General features: G+C 48.7%; 1 protein-coding gene across 1 annotated transcript; it reads right to left on the minus strand.

The window, feature by feature from the left end:
* Positions 1 to 5,228: 5,228 nt before the first annotated feature.
* Positions 5,229 to 5,894, minus strand: LOC136507429 (uncharacterized). Its single transcript, XM_066502157.1, has one exon. It carries the CDS (start codon positions 5,892 to 5,894, stop codon positions 5,229 to 5,231), a length of 666 nt encoding a protein of 221 aa, XP_066358254.1.
* Positions 5,895 to 22,697: the final 16,803 nt, after the last annotated feature.

A 22,697-nucleotide genomic window follows, 5' to 3' on the forward strand; every position in this document is an offset into this window, starting at 1 on the left:
TAAAATTGCTTCTATGACTTCCTTTCTGATGATTGGCCAGCACACTCTATAAAAACGGCCCGTGAAACCATCCGGGCCAGGTGCTTTATCCGGTGGCAGCAGCTTGATTGTATCCATACTTCTTCAGAGAAGGGAGCATCAAGCTCAGAAAGATCATGAGAGGGGATCCCAAGAGCAGCAAGGTTAATCGTGTTCTCTCTTGCGACATTCTGTCCCAATAAATTAGAGTAAAAATCATCTATTATTTCTGCTTTCTTCTCGTTGTCCGTGTATACCTGTCCATCAAACATTAACTGTGCCACGAAATTCTTCCTCTTGCGATAGCGGGCTTGGGCATGAAAAAGAGCAGTGTTGGCGTCACCATCACTGAGCCAACTTGTTCTTGACCGAAGTCATCTTATGGCCCACAGAAGAGAAGAAAGCACGAGAGTATGCTTCTTGAGATAATTTCTTAGCCAAATCTCTATTGGTGTTAATGCATGACCATCCTAGGCGATTTCCAATTGATGCAACACTTCCCTTGCAAGACCAAGTTGGGTTTTTACATGCCCCACAATCTTCTGACTCCAACCTTGTAATTTTTTTGGATGTTGCCTGCAGCTTACGATAAAGAGTTTCAAAAGGGCAGGGGACAACCGGAGCTGAATTCCATACCTCATCGACCGCTTCCTGGAAACCGTCAAGCTTAGGCCAAAAGGACTCGAAATGAAATCTTCTTTTTCCCGGCTTGATATCATTCATGCCCAGAATCAATGGACAGTGATCAGAGTAGTCTGATGCTGCAAATTGTAGTAAACAATTAGAGAACAGCTCCTCCCATTCAACTGAACATAATATCCTGTCTAATTTAACTGAGACATGATTATTTGTCCAAGTAAACTTGCCTCCATGCAAGGGCATTTCTTTGAGACCAAGGTCATTGATAAGATGCCGGAAACGACCCATTGTCCACGGACCTAAACATGCCTGCCTGATATCTCTGAACTCTTGCAGGAACTCAATCTTCTGTTCACTTCCTTATGGGCCGTAGACACACGTGAGCCACCAGGGGTGATTATTCCTTGAAGAGAATTGGACTGACACGCTGTGATTGTCAACCCTGGTGAGACCAGTGACCCCAACATCTCTTCCCCAAGTCACAAGAATTCCCCCACTAGCGCCTATTGATGGCAACAAGATGAATTGATTGAAATCAGCCCTGAGCATGGAGAATACATCTCGCGGAGAAATGGATTTTTTTTTTTCAAACAAACCACATCCACCCGAGCTGAATCAACAAGAGTTCGAACAGCATCCTGTCGACTTCTAGAATTTAATCCCCTTACATTCCAAATAAGAAATTTTTTTGAATCCATTACGAAGCTAAGAAAAATTCGACCAAAAACACGTTTTACTGCTACACAAGCCAGTTGCACCCCAAAATGCCAAATTTTTCAAGATTTCTCGTCACATCGAATCTTTGGACGCATGCATGAAGCATTAAATATAAATAAAAAATAAAACTAATTACACAGTTTAGACGAAATCCACGAGACGAATCTTTTAAGCCTAATTAGACTATGATTGGACACTAATTGTCAAATAACAACGAAAACGCCACCGTAGCGTTTGCCAAAAAAATTTTAGCATCCAAACCGGCACAACCAGTGCCTCGCTGGTGCCCTCTATCAGCTCCTCCGGTGTGCGCCGTCCGAATAGACAAGCCAAAGCCAACGAATGAGTGTCAGACAGGGGTTGAGAGAACAGCTTGACGTACTCATCAAGAGCAGCTTCGTCAATCCCATCTTGATCACAGAGGACTTCCAAGGGTCGCATAACTCGCTTCTTGCATCTGCTCTGCTCCCGGTCAATAGAGAACTAAACTCCGACGCCAGCAAGACGGCGGCTGCGCCGTGGTGGCGCCGCCGGCGTCCTGATCTTCTTCTTGAATTTTGGGAAGCTCCGAGTAGGCAGCACGCTTGTGGTTTTCATGGCTAACTTGTTGAAGAAAGTCCCATGAGTGGCGACCGACCGGGAGGTTTCAACTGCTGACGAAGACATAACCATGGCAGTAACATTCCCCTGACCAGGAAGAGTGGTCGGGATGGCCACCGTTTCAGTACTTGCAAGCTCCGCGTCGGCTACGGCTTCTGATGCAGGCGGAGCTGCTGCCATACCTGCCAAGCTCACCAACCCAGGGGAACAGGTCTGGAGCAGAGGCACGGCCACCACCTCAACGCCTACATCCTTGTTATCGGGCACGGCCACCACCCCAAACTTACAGGATCGACATTATATTCCTGCAAGATAGGTAGCCTTTTTAGATGGTACAACCTGTGGATGAACCAAAAATGCCAAATCAAAGCGATAAATCATAGCACGACCTGACCATTTACAATAAAAAAACGCTTATGAGTACTGAAGTCGAATCAATCGGTAATCGAGATAATAAGCAAGTAAGTTTGGACTAACAGAACATAGCACATGTGTGGAGGCGAAGCAATGTAGTATTTTTTTTGTGTCATTTGTTAGCACGATCGGAACATAAGGAGAAGACCATTCCTCTTACCAGCCAGCTGGGGGAGGAGCCGCGGCGGGGCTGGACCGTCGCGTCGGAGACTGGCTGCGCCGCTGCAACTGCACGCACTGGAAGCGTGGACGGACTCGCCGCCGGGATCTGGGGCTGGGAGGAACAGAGGACGGGAGGAGAGCCACCGGCCATCGGTCGGCTGCCGGCTGGCACCGTGGTGGAGCGGCCGAGGAAGGTGCGGCGGAACGGCGTCACCTCGGAGCGGGCGAGGAAGGTGGGCCTGGAGCAGCAGCGAGAGGTTTTCCGGATGGTTCTATCGGTGGAGGCGTAAACAGAAGGCAGATTAGGGCACGTACAACGGCCTTCCAAGTGCCGTCTGTATGATGTAATTTTTGCAAAATATTCCCTCGCGAACTGCATTCAAAGAAGAGAGATGCAAGTCGTCGCCTGGTGAAACGACGGCATCGGCTCGTGCTCACATGCCAAACCGACACCTTCGCCGTGCGGTGTATGAATCATCGACTCCAAGCGTCAAATTCTCAGGATTGAGTGCAGTAGATGGTGGGTTGCAGATGAGCGAGTCGAGTGGCATCTCTGCGCGGCGGAAGCTGTCCATGAACTGCTGCATGCTGTTGAGGGAGGCAAGGTCCAGGCGCGTGATGGTGTAGCTCTTTCTGATGTGTGACGCCACCAGCTTCTGGTCGCACTGTTGTTCATGGCGAAGTGACTATTCGGAGGCCATGAGTGGCCGCGAACTTGTTGGCGGTACTTGTACGCAGGCCGAGGAGTGAGGAAACGCCGACTTCAAGGCCGGTGCGGGGAGCTCGCTGCACTGCTCATCGCCCAAGCAAGGCCGAGCACTGGAATTTTGTCTCACCGTGATGGAGAAGACGCTAGAGAGAATACAAGAGATAGGAAGAGAAAAAAACGGAGATAAGAACCACACGGTCACAAGTGAGCAGAGGCAGAGGATAGGAAGATATTGAGTAATATAGTATTTTTATATACTTTTGTTTTTTGTCATTGTTTTTTCTTTACTTTCCATCTATTTTTAATATATTTCTAATTTGTTTATGCTTATCTTTTGTAGCAATGGTTGTTTTATTTATGCTTAATCTTTTTTTATCAACAAGCTACATAATGGTATACATGAATCATATTTAGACTTGATCAGTGACAGATGCAGAACAGGATTGAAGGAGAGGCTGTTTTCTTCTTCCTCTCTCTTCATTTTTCTTCTTTCCTTCACCTCTTCTCCCTCACCCTCCCCATATTTCTATTGATGCACCAGCTGTAGGGGAGCTGGAGCCCCCAGCCCACCTTTAGATCCGCCCCGGGACTTGATCATGACTACAGGCATTAAATAATTATGTATACGTAGTATGACGTCATCGTACAGAGAGCAAGCGGGTTGTACATGCCCTTAGTGATGCGTTCTATCGCGGAACGGACGGCTGTACTAATTGGCGACGTGGCCATCTGAGAATGCAAAAAATGGTGTACACAAATAAGGGCCTCCGAGTGGACCAGTGGATGGTTCTATCGGTGGAGTCATAAACAGAAGGCGGATCAGTGGATGCTTTCATTGCGGATCGGACGACTATTACTATTTGGCGACGTGGCCGTCTGAGGATGCAAAAAAACAGTGTACACGAATAAGGGTAATGGTAGATTTCCTTTCCATCGCCTTTTGTCTAGGTTATATATCCTTGGTTAGGATTATCCCTTGATCAAGTACCACATGAAAACTTTAATTGAGAGGTAGTTTTAGCTTCCATATAATAATATGGTTACAAGGTACAACACCAGTAACAACGCTCTCTGTACATAGGACAAACTGTGAAGAGGCCATGTTGATTTAAAGACCATTTGAAAACATCCCTTTGATCTGTTAGTTGAACATTCACACACCAGCTACTAAATGGGGCCATGCCAACAAATTATTTCCAACTAAAGATCTTCTAAAAGAGACATTTAAAGGGTTAGAATAAAAAACCATATTAACAGAAGCACTCTTTTTCCTAACAATGTTATATAGGTCGGGATGTTGGTCTCTAAAGGGTACATTGCCTAACCAGACATCCTCCCAGAATCTCAAAAACTCTTGTATGACTTTCATTAAGCCAAACCAGAAATGAGAATCGCCAAGCATATGTTCAACTTGGGTAATAGTCTTGTACCTCAAATATTTTCTTCTAAGGAGAGATTGCCATACCCATTCTTCATTTATGACTTTGAAAAGCCATTTGCAAAGGAGACATCTATTTTGCAGATCCAGATTAAGGATTCCTAGTCCATCTTGTTCTTTTGGAGAACAAAGAATACTCCATTTACTTAATCTATACTTCCTTTTATGCTCATCACTTTACCAAAAAAATTCTAGATCTGAAGTAATCTAGTTTCTTTAGGACCTCTCTTAAAGAGCGTAGAGTCGAAGATGTAATGACCAATTTGCCCCTGGTAAACAAAGAGGCTGTATTCATTTAACATGGGGTTATTATAGTCCTATGTATAAGAATTACGAAGACTAACCTCTATAAATACCCCTGACATGTACTGTTCATGGATATGAAATGAATAAGCAATTGAGTTTATTACGTTCCTATGATGTTTGAGTTACCTTACCCAACAACAGTTTTCCATTTGAATTCGTTTAGAGCTTCAAATCTCCATTTCAAAACACTACTACAGGGATTTTAACCGAGGCGGGCAAAACAGATTAACCGAGGCGGGGGCAAAACAGATTAACCGAGGCGGACGTCACTACCGCCTCGGTCTGGAGGTCACGATAAATAAATCTTTCCCGAGGCAGTTGAAATGCCCACCGTCCCATCCGCGCGCGCCGCTGCTTGTTGGGACCACCCTCCACCGGATCCGCCGCCGGGAGAGGGCGCAGATCCGCCGACGGGAGAGGGCCCAGATCCGCCGACGGGAGAGGGCGCAGATCCACCGATGGGAGAGGGCCCAGATCCGCCGCCGGGAGAGGGCGCAGATCCGCCGACGGGAGAGGGCGCAGATCCGCCGACGGGAGAGGGCCCAGGTCCGCTGACGGGAGAGGGCCCAGATCCACCGACGGGAGCGGGCCCGCCGCCGAATCTAGAACCCCGAAGCCACGCAGATCCGCCGACGGGAGAGGGCCCAGGTCCGCTGACGGGAGAGGGCCCAGATCCGCCGACGGGAGAGGGCCCAGATCCGCCGACGGGAGAGGGCCTGCCGCCGAATCTAGAACCCCGAAGCCACCACCGCCGGCCCGGCAGGATCCGCACCGCCAACCGCTGTTGTTGCTGCTCCGCCCGCTAGGATCCGCACCTCTACCCACTGCTACTGCTGCTCCGCCCGCAAGGATCCGTCGTCCGCCAGGATCCGCGCCGCCAGGAGCCACCATCGCGAGAGAGGCTGCCTGCTGCCGCTGCTGCTCCACCCCTGACCGGATCCGAGCGAGAGAGAACCCTGGAGGAGGACGGGGCCCGTGCCCACGACGGGTGGCCACGCCGCCGCTTCACCACCGTGCGAGACCTGTGAGACAGAGAAGACCGGTGAGAGAGAGAGACCGATGAGAGAGAGAGACCGGTGAGGGAGAGACGTGTGACCGAGCGTGATTCGCGTGAGACTGAGCGGCGCGGCGAGCGGCGCTGAGGACAAGGGTGAGGGTGAGAAGATTGAGTGGATTTGGGGGCTAGGGTTTCAACCTGGCTTATATACAATGACTGAGTCTTGGGCCGAGATGGGCTTCTAACAGGGCCCGGCCACATTAACGGAGACGGGCCTTTTAAGAGGTCCGCCTTCGAAAATAGCCTGATTTTTTTGATGCGGGTCTCTTATAAGGCCTATCTTGGTTAATAGATTTTACGAGACGGTTATTTTTTTATCTGCCTCCGTAAATCGATTTTGCAAGGCGGTTGATTGTGACCACCTCAGTTAATAAAAATGACCGCATCGGTTAAACCGAGGCATTAACCGAGGTGGTTCAAATGCCTGTCCGCCTCCGAGCCCCTTTGCCAAATGCCTCGGTTAAGTTTTATTGTAGTAGTGAAATCTGGCGGAGTAAATGCTAGATGATTGTTTCTATTGTTAATTCACAATTGAGTTTGGGGTGCAGTGGTAAGGGGCATATCATGTGAAGCCCTGGGTTGTATGTTCGATACTTGGAGACCGCAAATGAAAAAAATTGCTAAAAATCGGGTGGTTGCCTAGTGCAGGCCTCGCAATCATTTTTTTTAGTTGATGACCGCAAATGAAAAAAATTGCTAGAAATCGGGTGGTTGCCTAGTGCAGTAATTTTTTTTGTGCTATTTTTAGCCTGATTTGTAATTTTTGAAAAATCACCAGGATAAATCAAATCACAGTGGCGGTTATCTTAAGAAAACCTCCAATGTAAATACTTATCGTGGCGGTTCTTAGGTGATGCCGGCAAAGTTAGTTGATTTTTAAACGACTTTCACACTGGCATAAAAAGCCAGTAAAAATAGGTATAGAACCGCCGGTAGTGATGTTCAGTGTACTAATGCCTACTCTTACGTATCGACGAATGAACCCGTCTGTGATTAATTAGAGAGTCTGACAAAGTGGCCGCCAGCAAAAACATCTTTTTACTAGCGTAAAGTTCAAATACAAGAGCCTCTAGTGTTTGCCATCTGCTCCCGTGCACCAATACAACGATGAGAGACACCCAGTACCAGCCATCTAAGCATCATCAGCGGATGAAGATGGGACCTCTCACCATAAGCTTAAGTGGAGTGGCCTCTCCAAATACATTTTTGGAAGGTAAAAATGAATCAAGTTAATCCCACTAATCTAAGGACTTTTTTTACAAATAAAAATTAAGGAAACACAAAATAATGGTAGCGAAAGAAACACAAAAACAATATTAATTAATGGAAAGAAATGCGCATATGAGTGTGATCTCGATCGCGTGGACAGAAAGACACAGACAGTGTTAATCGCTTCCTCGTCATCAAAACCGCTACACCCGGCCCTCGATCGCCCGCCATTTCTCTCATACGCGCGCCCGCTGGCCTCCATCACCCCGCTGCGGCGCGGCGCGCTCCGCCTATATACACGTACATAATGGCCGACGGCGCCCGCAACGACGGTGCCGACGACGGGCAAGGGATCTACGACCCGTTCCTTGTGCCGGAGGACGACTTCGATGACGACGTCTTCTACTTGCTGGACATGAACGGCGGCATGGACCCGCCGCCGCTGCAGGCAGCACCGGCGGAGCAAAGCGCCATCGCAGCAGGTCCTTCCGGCGACAATATTCTCCTAGAGTGGCCGCCACCGACGTTCGACATCAACGACGACAGCGCTCCTACTACGCACAATGCCGCCCTGCTTGCCGACGATCCTGCTAATACTAGCGGTGCGCAAGACGTCGGCGCTGCAGGTACGTCGGCGACCGCACCATGGACGTCGTCGTCTGCCGTGCATCAGAACGCGTCGTTAGACTGCACCGGCTGCCAGGTTCTTCGAGAAGTTGTGCACTGCAATGGTAGACACACGTGCTACTGGCATATATACTTACATATGGATGGACGCCGATCGATCAAACACTTACGTCTTGGCTGCGAATTCATTTCTAGGGCTTGAAGCGACGAAGTTAGGTGTCCATGGGATCGCCGGCGGCGTGTTCCACCATCCAACCCTAGAGGTGTATCGCATAGACTCCAACGGCCTGGCAGCAACAATGACAACACAACTGACGCATCAGTCCTACGTCGAGTAAGCTGCATTGGACTCCTAGATTTCATGAATATTGTTTTGCAATTTTTTCAGATGCATCATCTACTGGTAATCTGGTTGCATTAATTGATGATCTGAACAGTTTCAGGGGCCGGGACTACGTGTGGGTCAAGCATTACCTGATGGACTACGCACAACAGCGTGCTGGCGGCGGCTACATCGTCCTGCAGACTCGATCTCGGCGTTCGTAGAGAAATGACCTTTTATCTACTTCGATTTTGGGCTTTAGACTCGATATGGATGCCCTGTGCACCAGCATGGTCTGCGGTGGTGACCATGCCGACGACCACCGTGAAGCAGTGTAGCACAAGAGATTAATGGTGGCCACGCCGATGACGACCACCGTGAAGCAGTGGCACTAGAGACTAATGGCGGCCACCAACGAGTAGTCGCCGGTCCTGCTGATGACGGCGCTGTGCAGCCTGCTATGGTCAAGCAGGTCAGCGTGCCGGCAGAAGCGCCTGCTGCAGGTTGGTTGCTGCACAACTGATCATACATATGCTCTTGTCGTTTTTAGTTTTCATTGTTCTTTTGTAACTAATGTTGTCGTTTATTCCGTTACGTACGAAGTCTCCATATATACCATTTCAAATCTACAGGGCCATCGTCTAAACCAGTTGCTAAGGAGCAAGGACGACGATCAGAGATTCGCCCGGCTGCCAAGACTGCAGTCGCGATCCAGGTATGTATCTATATCTATCATTGTACATCATGATCCATAAGTTTTAGTGTGCATCAGTGCACGTGTACTGGTGTGCATGTGTGCATCACACCATTGTCTTAATTTGTTGTAATCACGAAAAGAAACAATGTGTACCACCTGGTTTCTGAAGCTAATTTAGAACTATATATTGCACGCCACGTAAACTTTAAGAATTCAGTTGTTTTGTTTCAAGCTAGAAGACCAAAAGGTCGCCAAGAGCCTGCTTTAATTAATAATATATACGCATGCATCTCACACATCAGACTAATCAACCCTTTATATACTAATGCATCTCTACACCTTAATTTTCCTCTTCCTCTTTCTTCTCTAAATCTGAGTATTTTAAAGGCTTTGGTGAGGATGAACTGCTTCTCTGGCATATTGGGTAGGGTAGGAGGTTTATGTTCCAGTGAGGTTTTCTCCAATCTTTGACATATTGGAGGGAAGGCCATAATTAAGGCACTTACGGCAGTCGATCAGTGGGTTGTCGTCACACCAGATCAGGGACAACCAGTGGGCAGAGGCGGAGTGTGGGAAGAAATTAAGGGGGTGCTAATTCCAGTATGCATTTGTATACTTGTGATTTATGAGCTTGTAAAAAGATGAGCGAGTGCACATGTCGGTTACTGCAATTCAGAGAGCAAGGAGGCTTCGAGCAGACGGCAGCGCATAAAAGAAAGTTCCATGTCTGCATATGAGCTCCAACTAGCTACGTACAGCATGTGCACAATTACAGGGCAGCAGTTGCTTGCATGCATACATGCAGAATTACTCCAAGGCAAGGGGGGCAACACAACCCAGTTTCGCCTTAACGTAGCTCTGCCAATGCCATTGGGGACTGGGGAGAGTTAGAAGTGTTTGGCTCCAGAGAAGTAATAATTTGTGGGTCTTCCAAAAAGACTCCGGCTCCTCTATTTACTAAAAATGACTTCTCCTACAAAATATTTGGTAGGTCTCCTTCGGAAAAGCCGGAGCCAAGGAGCCTTACCCAATAGGCCTTTAGTGTGGCATGCAGTGGCAAAAAGATGCGCCCGACAGCAGGGAGCCTCTAGGGAAGGAGTAAAAGGGAGGGATGGGGGCGTGAAACAAATCATGTGTACCACATCTCAAAATTGATTTCCAAAAAATCACAAAATTCCCTCCATTCCAATTTGTAAGGTGTTTGGGTTTTTCTAGATTCATCACTTTTGCTACGTATCTAGACACAATGTATATCTAAGTGCATAATAAAAGCGCGCTATGTACCTAGAAAAGCCCAAACGCCTTATAATTTAGAATATAGAGAGTAGAAAACAAAGCAAAATAAAACATGAAGATTTGTTCTGAGACCCAAGTACAGCTACTTGAAAGGTTGTGTCGCCACTCATATTCGCCACTCGTGCATCAAGCTTTGTATATACAACCCTTCCAGACCACCACACCAGATAACAATATATTAGCAAATACTATTCTTTTATATTAACTTACTTATACGGCTTTTTAATTCAATACTTGGGCCTCCAAATGTATCAAGTGAAAAATTAGCAACTACAAAGTTCTAGATCGCATCGAACACTATAATTTTGCTATAGGGCATGTATCTGTCCCGTTGTTTGGAAAAAATTAAAAATTAAGAACATAAATCATATACTTGGGGTCTTAAATGATCTTAAATAAAAAAGTTAGCAACTGCAAGGTTTTAAATCTCGTCAAAATGTACAATTTAGATATAAAATTTATCTTCATACAACTTGAAAATATTATGAATTTATTTGTGCAACACCTGTTTTTAGAGGCAGTCCATCTTACACAAACCATCCTTCGACAATAAATTTTTAGATGTAAATGGTAAGGTGGCTCGCTCCTAGAAATGGTATTAGTATGGGCGGTTACCAACTTTCTTCTGACGATAACCACGTCCGAAAAAATGAGGCACCTCTAAAAATCGTTTATACTGTAGTAACTCTATAGTAGGGTGGAGAAAGGGAATTTCTAAAATCATATATATGATGGACCGTGTGTGTGTGTGTGTGTGTGTGTGTGTGTATATATATATACACACACACACACACACACACAGCACGGGGAGACGGCATCCAATCCAAAGAGAAAAGACGTTTAATTGCGTCCTCTTTATTATTAGGATAAAGCAGCATTTCATATTACCATGCTAATTAAACAATGCATCTAATTAAACGGAGTTTGGTAATCTCATGTAGCAGAGGGAGAGAGCGAGCAATCTGCAGCTGGACGACATTGCGCGCCCTCCCGATGGTGGAGGCCGCCAAGGAACGCATCTGTGCCACTGTCCTCAAGGGCACCAGCCGTAAGTTCCACATACGACGCTGGCCTTACCGGAAGGTACCTAGCTAGCTTCTCGATTTGCTTATCTCCTGATGATGATTTGTTACACACATTGTTACTGTTAAAGTAATCAGCAATGGGGATTTACTTGTATATATGCAGGTTAAGAGCATTGACAGCCAGATCGCCAAGCTGAGAAGGGGCAATGGCGACCCAGCGGCCAAGAGAGAGAAAGAGAGAGAGAGGCTCACCGATTACAGGAGAAGGATTTACGCCGGTCTGGAATGAATACTAGAAACACTGCGCGCATTTTACCCTAGAAATAGTAATTGTTGTTAGCACCGTAGCTCCTTAAATCTTGTAGTAAAAAAGGCTGGTGAATGCCAAGATCAACATTCATTTTGCTTTTGCAAGGACTTCATGTGTGCTAATAATAGTGAAACGGATTATCATGTATGAAATTGATAACGGCAGCACTAGCGCTCGGACGGACCCCACGCCTGCTGCAACGCCCACGCGAGCGCCTGCTGCACGCACAGGCGGGGCCTGCTCGCACCACTCCCCCACGCTTCCTCGTGCCCTTTCATAACTGCTGAGCCGCTCCCCTCCATACACGGCACCCCAGCAACTGCAGCAGGCAGCTACGGCAAGTGGCTCATATTGCAACATGCACAACACCCTCGATCTACTTTTGAAACATCCAAATGAAACAATTGCAACATACGTACAAAACAATTGAAACATTCAAAACATGCGCCTGAAACACATGCAAAAACACATGAAAAACAATTGCAAACATATGCAACATCCAGATAAAATACTTGCAACATGTGTGTGAAACATATGCAACATCTACATAAACACACTTACAACATACGTCTGAAAAAACAGATGAAACATTAGGAACAGACACTTGCAACATACGTGTACAATCCTTGCGACATATGCAACATCCCGATCTACTTTTGTAACGTCCGCACGAAACACTTGAAACATATACCTACGAAATATCTAAAACACTTGAAACATGCGCTTGCACATTAGGGAGCTCAGGGCCAAGCGATTCTAGCCGTCGGATTCGGAGCCAGCACCGCGCGAGCACCACCACCACCATCGCTAGCAGCACTGGCCTTAGCTCGGTCGGGAGGGCGACGCACACGACAGGCGGGAGCGAGCGGCACGGGATGGGCGAGCGCGACAGGCAAGAGCAAGCGGTGCAGGATGGGCGCACGACAGCAACGAGGCGGAGTGGGGTGCTGTGGGGGTATGACCCCGATACCAACAGTGTTGTACATGGGCCGAGCCGCCAGGGGAGGCCCAGCCCATAAGACTACGCCATGAGGAGCACAACACAGGTCGGCGTGCCTCGCAAGGCTATGTGAAGATCCTTGGCGGTCAAGGATGATCTGATCAGATATGCTAAAGATGTTGTATTCCTTGTAAATAGATATCTTGTAACCAATCAGGACTAGATTCAACCGACCTATAACCCTACCCCTCAAGCTATATAAGGCGGGTAGGGACCCCCTCGTTTTCATTCGATATCTCATAATACAATCCACCAAAGACACATGACATAGGGTATCACGTCAAGCTGACGATCTGAATCTGTCTAAACACTGTCTCTTGCGTTCTGTGTCACCATCTAGTTCCTTCACATGCACCTCCACTGATTCATCTACTACCGTGGGCATACCCCTCAGTAGACTACAGACCAGATTTCGTCGATAGTGGCGCGCTAGGTAGGGGGTGTGCGTGCTGAATCCATGGCGAACCAGATGGTCCGCTACCCGAGCTCCATGATTCTTCCCGAGCCAGGCATCACCTTCACGGTTGGATCCATGACCTAGGTCATCGGTGCCAACGGCATCGAAGAAATCATGGAGGCGGTGCAGAATCACCCTGCGCCGATTGTGCCAGCATATCTAATGACATCTCCGATCCCAGTGCCCTGCCGCTGGGTTAGGAGATCCATCGGTAATGACGATCTGATTGCATCCATCGATCGGGTCACAGACCGCTTAGCGAAATACCAGCTCCTCGTGGATTCGGTCTTAGATCAATCTAGAGCGAGCGATGAAGTCCTGCACTCCAAGATCACCAAGCCGTTACAACCAAGCGACCTGCTCGGCCACATCGTATGAGGCGGCCAGATTCAGATCTGGTGATCACAGCCACATCGGAGGGGTGCGCAGTACGACCGACCACTCCCTGCTACCGGCCTATGCTTGGTCGATTATGAGGCCCCGATGGAGAACCCACCGAGGACCTATCCCTTTGGGCTAGAGGGTGCGAGATCCACGTACCAGAACACCATCCACCACCATTTCGTCGACCACGTTGAGCGCGACCGCATCATCAACCTCTACATGATTGATCCGACTAAGTCTGATTAGCCCACGCCCATGGTGAACATGGTGAATATTCGCCAGCTTCTGGAGGGTTCCCTCCACAATGTTTTGGAAGCAAGCCCCGATGAGTATTCCGAGGGCTTGACCATGACTGCCTCCAGCTGCCCTACATTCCCTTCGGGGTTCAGAGGCATGATTTTTCATGTCAGCCATGACAGCGTCACCAGAGACGGTGATACCACCGATGAGCGCAATGCTCGCCTAGCAAAGAACGCCGACTGACAATGTCGCCGAGATGAGGAAGCCACTCGTGGAGTTGATGGGGATCCTAACGCCCTGCACCACGCATGCCACAATCTAGAGGATGAGTTTGACATGGTGGGCAACCAGCCGGTATAGAAGACGCCAAGCACCAATATCACCATCATTTTCAACAACCTAGAGAAGCTCCCACAGACTCCAGAAGTCGAGAAGATCCAGGAGCATGTCATGGCGGCTCAAGTTCAAGTCAACGAGATCTGGCATCCTGCTCCATCTTACTCAACCACGTCGGCTCACAATCGACGCTCCTACCACAATAAAGGAAGTCAACATTGAGGCTCCAAGCACCCTCGACCTAAGCCGGTGGGCCCTACCTCCATTAAGGACCCAGGGGCAACTACGAAGGATATGCTGATCAGGGCAGATGACCACCTCATCCACCGAGCAGCCGAGGCGGTAACCGCAGCGCTAACCAGGAGGTGAATCAACCCCTATCGTATGACATTCGTGGACACATCAACGCCAATATCAAAGCTCGAGATCACATTGAGAATAGCAAGGTTGCGTGCTATGAAGCGGAGATGGAACGCCGGTGCCAGTTCGACGTCGAGCATGGAGCACCCAGTGCCACCTGAGCACCACCTGCCCCCAGACTTCGCCCCTTCACGGCAGGACTTCGAGCTGTCTGGTGGCCTGTGTGCTTGAAGATAGTTGGAGTGGACACCTACGATGGCAAGGCCAACCCTGCATAGTGGTTAACACTCTACGAGATCGACGTGAGGGCTGCCAGTGGAAATGAAGACGTGATTGCAAATTATCTACCCATCATGCTCAATCAGTCTGCAAACAACTGGCTCCTTAGCTTATGAGAAGACTCCCTCTGATCTTGGGGTGACCTCAAGAAGGTCTTCACCGAGAACTACATGGCCACCTGTGAACAGCTGGGCACCAACTACGACTTGGAAAAGCTTCATCAGACCTCTAGGGATTCCCTTCATGATTTCATCAGGCGCTTCTCGAAGACCAAGAACTCCATCCCCAACATCAGCGAAGGTGAGGCTATCGACGCATTCACCAAGGGGCTCCAGCATGAGCAGCTCCGGGGAAAGCTCTACCGCAAGAGGCCTACAATCATCGGTGAGCTGATATAGATAGCGAACGGCTACACCGATGCCTAGGAAGCTGAGCGGGCCGCCCGCTCTGATCGCCCTCAATGCCATTATGACTATCATTGCGAAGAGAGGCGTTACGACGATAGAGACCACTGCCTCAACGATTGTGACCGCCATTGCAACAAGCGTGACCATCGCCCCGATGACCGTGAGCACCGACATGATGACCACCTGGGGAACTCAAGAGATAGACAGAACCGCCACCATAGTCCTGATAACTCAGTCAATGTCGTCAACTCGACTCATGCTAAGCGCACCTACGACGCTGACTATGCCAATATCCTAGATGGCATATGCCCTATCCATAAAGGCATCAAGCATACCATGGGAGAGTGCAAAGGCCTAAACAAGGCTTTCCGCGTGGAGGACAAGAAGAGGCCACGGCGCAACGATGACGATACAGATGACGGTCAAGGCAGAGGATAGGAGAAGGATGCAGGCCCTACTTACCAGGATGCCACCAAGACTATAGCTTCCATCTTCGGTGGTTGAGCAGCCTCTGAAGACAAATGAGAGCAGAAGCTTGTCGCTCGATGCGTCATGTCGGTCTCTAGCTACGATGAGCCCATCGTTGACCCCAAGTAACTTGACTAGTCGGAGCACCCAATTACCTTCTCTTGGGCCGACCAGTGGGTAGATATCCTATATCCTAGGCATTTTCCCCTCGTCCTGGATCCCATCATCTGGGTAGTGCGATTCTAGAAGATCCTCATTGACGGAGGAAGCGCTCTCAACATCTTGTTCACTGGATCCCTAGCCGAGCTAGGGCTCAAGAAGGAAGACCTCACCCCCATGGACTCTCCATTCTAGGGGATTATCCCCAGGAAGGCATCGCAACCCCTGGGACAGATCACCTTGCCCATGTAGTTTGGCACCTCCAAGCACTTCCACACTGACTACATCAACTTCTTGGTCATCGACTTCAACACAGCATACCACGCCATCCTTAGCCGACCAGCTCTTGCCAAGTTCATGGCCATGCCGCACTACACGTATCTGGTGTTGAAGATGTCGATGGAGCAGGGGATCCTCTCCCTATGTGCCAACCTCGACATCGTCTATGCCTGTGAGAAGGAAAGCTTTGCGCTTGCCAAGGCTACTGACATCTCCATCTACATGTAGGACCGCATCGCTACCTCACAGCAGATATCACCAGAGGACGTGGAGATCCCCACGATGGAGGCCGCCTGAGCATCAACCAAGTCCAAGGAGGTGAAGGAGGTGGCCCTCATCCCTAGCGACCGGTCTACGACCGCTCGAATCAGAGCCAGCCTCGAACCTAAATAGGAAGACATGCTCATCAGCTTCCTAAGGGAGCACATCGACATGTTCATGTGGAAACCTATGGACATGCCTGATGTACATCGGGAGCTGATCGAGCACTCCTTAAATGTCTCGGCAACCTCCAAGCCGATCAAGCGGAATCTTCGACGATTCGCGCAGGACAAAAAGGAGGACATTAGGGTAGAAATAACCCAGCTTTTAGCTACCGGTTTTATCAAAGAGGTGCATCATCCAGAGTAGCTACCCAACCCGGTTGTTATAAGAAAAAAAGAATAAAGAATGGAGAATGTGCGTTGATTACACTGATCTCAACAAACACTGCCCTAAGGACCCCTTTGGCCTACCTTGCATTGATGAGGTTGTAGATTCCATAGCCAGTTACGAGCTCCTATGCTTTTTAGATTGCTCCTCTGGTTATCACCAGATCACCTTAAAGGAAGAAGATCAGATCAAGACGTTGTTCATCATGCCTTTCGGCGCTTACTGCTACATGACCATGTCCTTCGGTCTCAAGAACATGGGTGCTACTTATCAAAGTGCAATCTAGTGCTACCTCAAGGACCAGATCTAGAAGAACATCGAGGCCAACATCGATGATGTGGTGGTTAAGTCTAAGACTGCCAAGTCCCTCATCGTCAACCTTACCAAAGTCTTCTAAGCCCTTAAGGTGTACCGATGGAAGCTGAATCCCACTAAGTGCATTTTTTGTGTCCCATCTGGTATCCTATTAGGTAACATCATCAGCTGTCATAGCATCGAAGCCAACCCAGAAAAGATAGCAGCGGTTACCAACATGAAACCACCGACCTGCGTCAATGACATTTAGAAATTAACAGGGTGTATGGTGGCTCTCAGTTGTTTCATATCCTATCTAGGCGAAAAGGGGCTCCCCTTTTTCAAGCTCCTTAAGGCCCAAGAGAAGTTCATCTAGTCGGAAGACGCAGACAAGGTGTTCACTGAGCTCAAGCAGTTCCTTACTACACCTCCAATCATGACAGCCCCCTAAAAGGACGAAACCTTGCTCATCTACATTATAGCGACTAACCGGGTGGTCAGCACAGCAATCGTCGCCGAACGGGAAGAGGCCGGACAAGCCTACAAAGTCCAACGCCCGGTGTATTTCATCAGCAAAGTCCTAAACGAGTCTAAGACTCGCTATCCTTAGGTCCAAAAGCTGTTGTACGCTATCCTGATCACCTCCTAGAAGCTCCGCCATTACTTCAAGACTTACCCTATAGTAGTGGTTACTGAGTACCCACTCGGCGACATCCTCCGCAACAAGGAAGCCAGTGGCCACATCATTAAATGGGCGGTCAAGCTCAACACCTACACCCTCGACTTCCAGCCTCACCAGACGATCAAGTAACAGGCGCTCACCGATTTCATTATCGAGTAGAAGGATATGTAGACTCTTGTTTTGGCCGATCATCTCAAGCATTGGACCATGTACTTTGATGGATCCCTTAATCTCGATGGCACCGGGGCGAGCGTATACTTTATCTCTCTATCCGGGGACAAGCTTTGCTACATCCTTCAGATTCACTTCTGGGCATCCAACAATGCCACGGAGTACAAGGCGTCATTGCATGGTCTTTGTAAGCCCCATCTAGGCCACCGATGATGCCGCATGGGTTGCTTGCTCTGTAGTCATGGATGGACCCTTCTTCGTACTTCTTGGCACATCCCCTGTGGCCTCCGACCCTGCTCTGATGGGACCACCCCGACCCCACCGTGGTCCATGTTTCTTCGCCGCCTAATGTGTCGGAAGTGTCACCCTCATCATGCGCCCCACCATAGGGAGAGGTTGGCCCGATGGCCGGTAGCTCCTCCATCGAAGGGGCGATTGGCTCCACAGTGGGTGGCTCCTCCGTGGTGGGGGTGACCAGATCTGCCTCTACTGGTCCATGCTCGGCGCCAGGAGCCTCTGGCTCCATTACGCGCTGCCCGTCATCAGCAACCAATGGTTGCAGCTCTTCCATTAACTCCGAGCTACAACCAAGAAACAACCTATCAAGCAACATTCCCGTATTTGCAACAATTGAGGGTGACAGAAACTTACAACTGCAATTCATGTTGGGTCATCTAGAACTGGCGTGCCCTACCAGAGCCACCCTATCCCACGGCAGAGCCACCCGACATCTCAACCATCCTCAGGCCGGTCATCCCCACTGCCATAGGGGTCACCACTCAAGTCGGCTCAGGGAATGGACCCAAGGTAACCCATGTTGGCTCAAGGACTCACCTGTTGGTCCTGGACATAGCTGCCATGTTCCTCCAAGCATCACCGGGGACTATCGCATCGGTCTCCTATGTTTGCCACCTGTCCCGCATCTCCGCTCCTACTAGGACAGCCGGTGGAGGCATCTCGATGCTCAGAGGCAGAGGCACTACCGGCTCATCATCAGAGCATGTCTCCGACAGCACCATCCGCTGCCTCTAGGGTTGGGTGGAGCCACAAATGCTAACTGGCCCTCCTCACCTTAGGAAGGCCTCGCCGTTTTCCTTCTTTTCGTGGATGGCTCCTCACCAGTAGGCTGCTTGCCCCCAAAGCTTCTCGTGGACATACGTCATTCGCTCGTCATCACTTCTAGCTCCACGGCTCTCTGACCCCTCCTTGTTAGTGTCCCAGCTCGGATGATACTAGGGACTGCTCGGATGAGTGTCCACACCTCTTGGCCAGTCCACTGAGGGCACCACCAAAAAAATACACTACTTGGTCCTGCCCATGAATCTTCAACAACCTAAATGAATACAACGTGCAACAAGAATGATCAAGTGAACATCGCAAAAGACTCTTACCATTGGAGGGAGGTTCCCAACACTAAAGTTTCGCCGTTGATCCCTGACGGATAGCCGACCTGCGAGGTTAAAGAGCACCGAGACCCGGCACTTGGCCTCATCCTGGTCAATCTCCTTGGGCACCTCCCAGGTCCTGTCGGTCTCTCCTCAGAACTCGAATCTAGGGTGCGCCCTCTCTTTGCTGGGCTAGATCCGATAGAAGGTGAAATTCATCGCCACAATGATGTCGTTAACCCTCCTGTAGTCAATCAACCTCAAGAGCTCCCTCACTTGCTCCATCCTGTCAGAGCTGGGCCTCTTTGACCACTTTGAACTGCTCGCCGGGATCTGGTCTACATCTCACGCAACATATGGCTCCACCTGCCAGATATAAAACCATTTTGATGCCTAGTACTTCACATTTGTGTTGAGCGGGACGACGATGTACTAGCTCGCCATCCCGTCTTGAAGCTGCAGATAGGCGGCACCCCCAACCCTAGATCCTGATACCCCCCGGATTTTGAGACAAAAGAAATGACGAAAAGGTCAAAATGGGGAAGGATTCCCAGATATGCCTCGCAAAATTGATGAAGATGGATATGTGAAGGATAGAGTTCAGATTGAGATTACAGAGATTGATCCCATAGGAATCGATCAGCCCATGAAGAAACGGATCAATGGGAACACCAAATCCTCGGTAGAAGAAATCCTCAAAGACAACTAATTCATCGGTGCGGGGTGTGGGGAATTCCTCACCAAATGAAGGATGCCATCCTGCTGTTACCCTATTGGGCAGCACCCCATCTATCACCAGGGTGTTGAACACTGCCTCATCGCTGATGGACCACGCCCACTCCTCCTCGCGGTCCATTCTGCGCGCCGCCACCCTCGACCTCCCGTGGTTCCTCTTTGGCGCCATTAAGTGGATCTGGGGAAGAAAGGCTTCTGCGCTTGGAATAGCCCTAATTGTGGAGCAGATGCATGGTGCAGAGGAGAGATGAGCGAGGAAGAAGATGATGTGATAGTGAAATGATGGGGAGTGTGCGCCGTGGCCGCAACGCCTTATAACGGTTCGACCCCTGACTCTTTGCCTTCAAGGGTTTTTTGGAAACCACACCCGTCGTGTCGTTCCCACCTTCAAAATCTCCGCACACTTTTCTGGGCCGATAAATGGGCCTAGCGTATTCCCAACTGAAATCGCACCGCACGCGGGCCGCCGAAACAGATTTAAGTGCTAAGCACTATTTTGCCAATTTATTTGGAAATTTCAAAGTGCAACTTTATCTTTAAGATCCTGCTACAAGATTTCTTCACAATCTTCTAGCAGCCTGAGGACTACATGGGTACACGTCATCTAGCGATGACTATACTAATTCTACTTAGCTAAGCTGGGGACTAGTTTCTAGCTAAGCTAGGGACTAGTTTGGTATAAGGAGACTATAAATTTTGACCCTGGCACCATGTGAATACTTCATCTACTGTCAGGCTCGGGGACTAAGTGGGCACACTTCACCTTACGGTGAATGTGCTTATTTCTAGGACCCAGTTCTCTTTGAAACAACTAAGTCGTGGACGGTAATCGTCATTGCTTCCTGATTGGCTCTAAGAGTCAATCCTGCCTAAGGCATCGATGCTAAGCATCTTTCTTCACTATTGAGGGATTAACTTCCTCCACGCTGACTAAGTCAGGGATGCTAAGAGTCCAACTTCGCCGCCCGGAACCTAAGTGGGCACACTTCGCCTAAGGTGGTGACTTCAAAAAAATTACTTGAGCTCCTTAAATCCATCTGGCAAACCTAGAGTGAGTCCGAGCTCGGCTCCCAATTAAACTGCTCGGACGCATGTTCAACTGCTTGAACGCTTCTTTCAATAGCTCGACTCCCGGTTAAACTGGTTGGAAGCCTGCTCCAGGTGATCAACAGTAAGTTGGATAGCTCGAACAAACTCAAGACGGTATTGCTCATGGGATACAAGGCGCTCGGGGATTAGCTGTGGGGGTATGACCCCCGATACCCACAGGGTTGTACATGGGCCGAGCCGCCGGGGGAGGCCCAGCCCACAGGACTACGCCATGAGGAGCACGACACAGGTCGACGTGCCTCGCAAGGCTACGTGAAGACCCTTGATATGCTAAAGATGTTGTATTCCTTGTAAATAGATATCTTCTAACCGATCAGGAGTAGATTCAACCGACCTGTAACCCTATCCCTGAGCTATATAAGGCGGGTAGGGACCCCCCTCGTTTTCATCCGATATCTCATAATACAATCCACCAAAGACACAGGACGTAGGGTATTACGTCAAGCTGACGGCCTGAACCTGCCTAATCGTTGTCTCTCGCGTTCTGTGTCACCATCTAGTTCCTTCACACGCACCTCCACCGATTCATCTACTACCATGGACATACACCTCGGTAGACTGCCGACCAGATTTCGTCGACAGGGAAGGCCGTGGCTGGAGAAGGCTGCCACGTTGGAGAAGGCCAACGGCAGACGGGCGGCACGGTGGATGAGCCCACAGTGGTCGCATGCATGCGGCAGTGGGGAAAAGAAATGTCGTTGTGTTTTTTATTATTTTTTGGAGAAATCGCGTCGTACTGAAGGTGGAGCGGAGGAGGTCTATTGGGCCCGATAGTTAGGTAGGCCCGGGAACGAGCCGTCAGGATAGAAAACGCCTGGACGGACGCCCATGTGCCAGCATTATCGAATTGATAAAACATTGAAAGCAGAAAAGCTTGTTCAATAATAGTAGATAATGGACCCAGACTTACAACGGGATTTGATTACTGAGAGTAACCGATTCCATTGTTCAATCTTCAATGTTTGTTTCGATCGGCCCCCATGTAATCGAGATACACCCTTTAATTGATACCATTCTGTACAAAACTACTACAACTCATCCTCCGTGTAATCAGATATGGACTTATCGTCTTCTCCGGTAATCATGTTCCCTTTGCATTTCCATTAACATTTCAGCAACCAAACGCCCCCTTAATTGCAACCAATATGATAAGTGCATAGCCAGAATTAAAATGCATGGAGGTGGTTTATAAAAAATTCTAAAAGATTTAATAGACGTGATAAATATCAGTACACGAAAAATAAAAAGAAACAGTGTTTCCCTATAAAATGATGTTGAACCCTGGAGAAATACGGAGTACAAAGAGAGGTTAGTTAATAGAAGTAGGAATGTATGGTTGTTGCTTCCGCCATGAAAAATGACCATGAAATTCAGTATTCTACCCAAGACCTAGGGACACAAAGGTAGGATCCGGACATCTGGGGCTTTCCTGGCAAGTGGCAAGGCCAACAACAAACATTCATGATAAATATACACATATACATTTACTAACCTGGCATGAGCATAAATAACAATTAAATTAGCATTTGTTTTGCGACAGAAAGAATCCTAACAAACTAAATAAAGGAATATTGAGACTTATGTAGAAAAGGGGAACAAAATGTAATTAGTCTAAGCCCCTAACCTCCAACCAATCAATCTAATTCATAAGAAAAAAAACACAGGAATAATGGAAACAAAGGAGAGGGCGAAGATAAGATGAGTAATCCTAAATCATATAGATGCCATTGAATTGATAGAAGAGCAAACATGTA

This window comes from Miscanthus floridulus, chromosome 15 (assembly GCF_019320115.1).
Source record: "Miscanthus floridulus cultivar M001 chromosome 15, ASM1932011v1, whole genome shotgun sequence".
Taxonomy (NCBI): Eukaryota; Viridiplantae; Streptophyta; class Magnoliopsida; order Poales; family Poaceae; genus Miscanthus; species Miscanthus floridulus.

Excerpts from the sequence above, each read along its gene's own strand:
- LOC136507429 (XM_066502157.1), bottom strand. The coding sequence starts at position 5,894 with ATGGTGGCTCCTGGCGGCGCGGATCCTGGCGGACGACGGATCCTTGCG.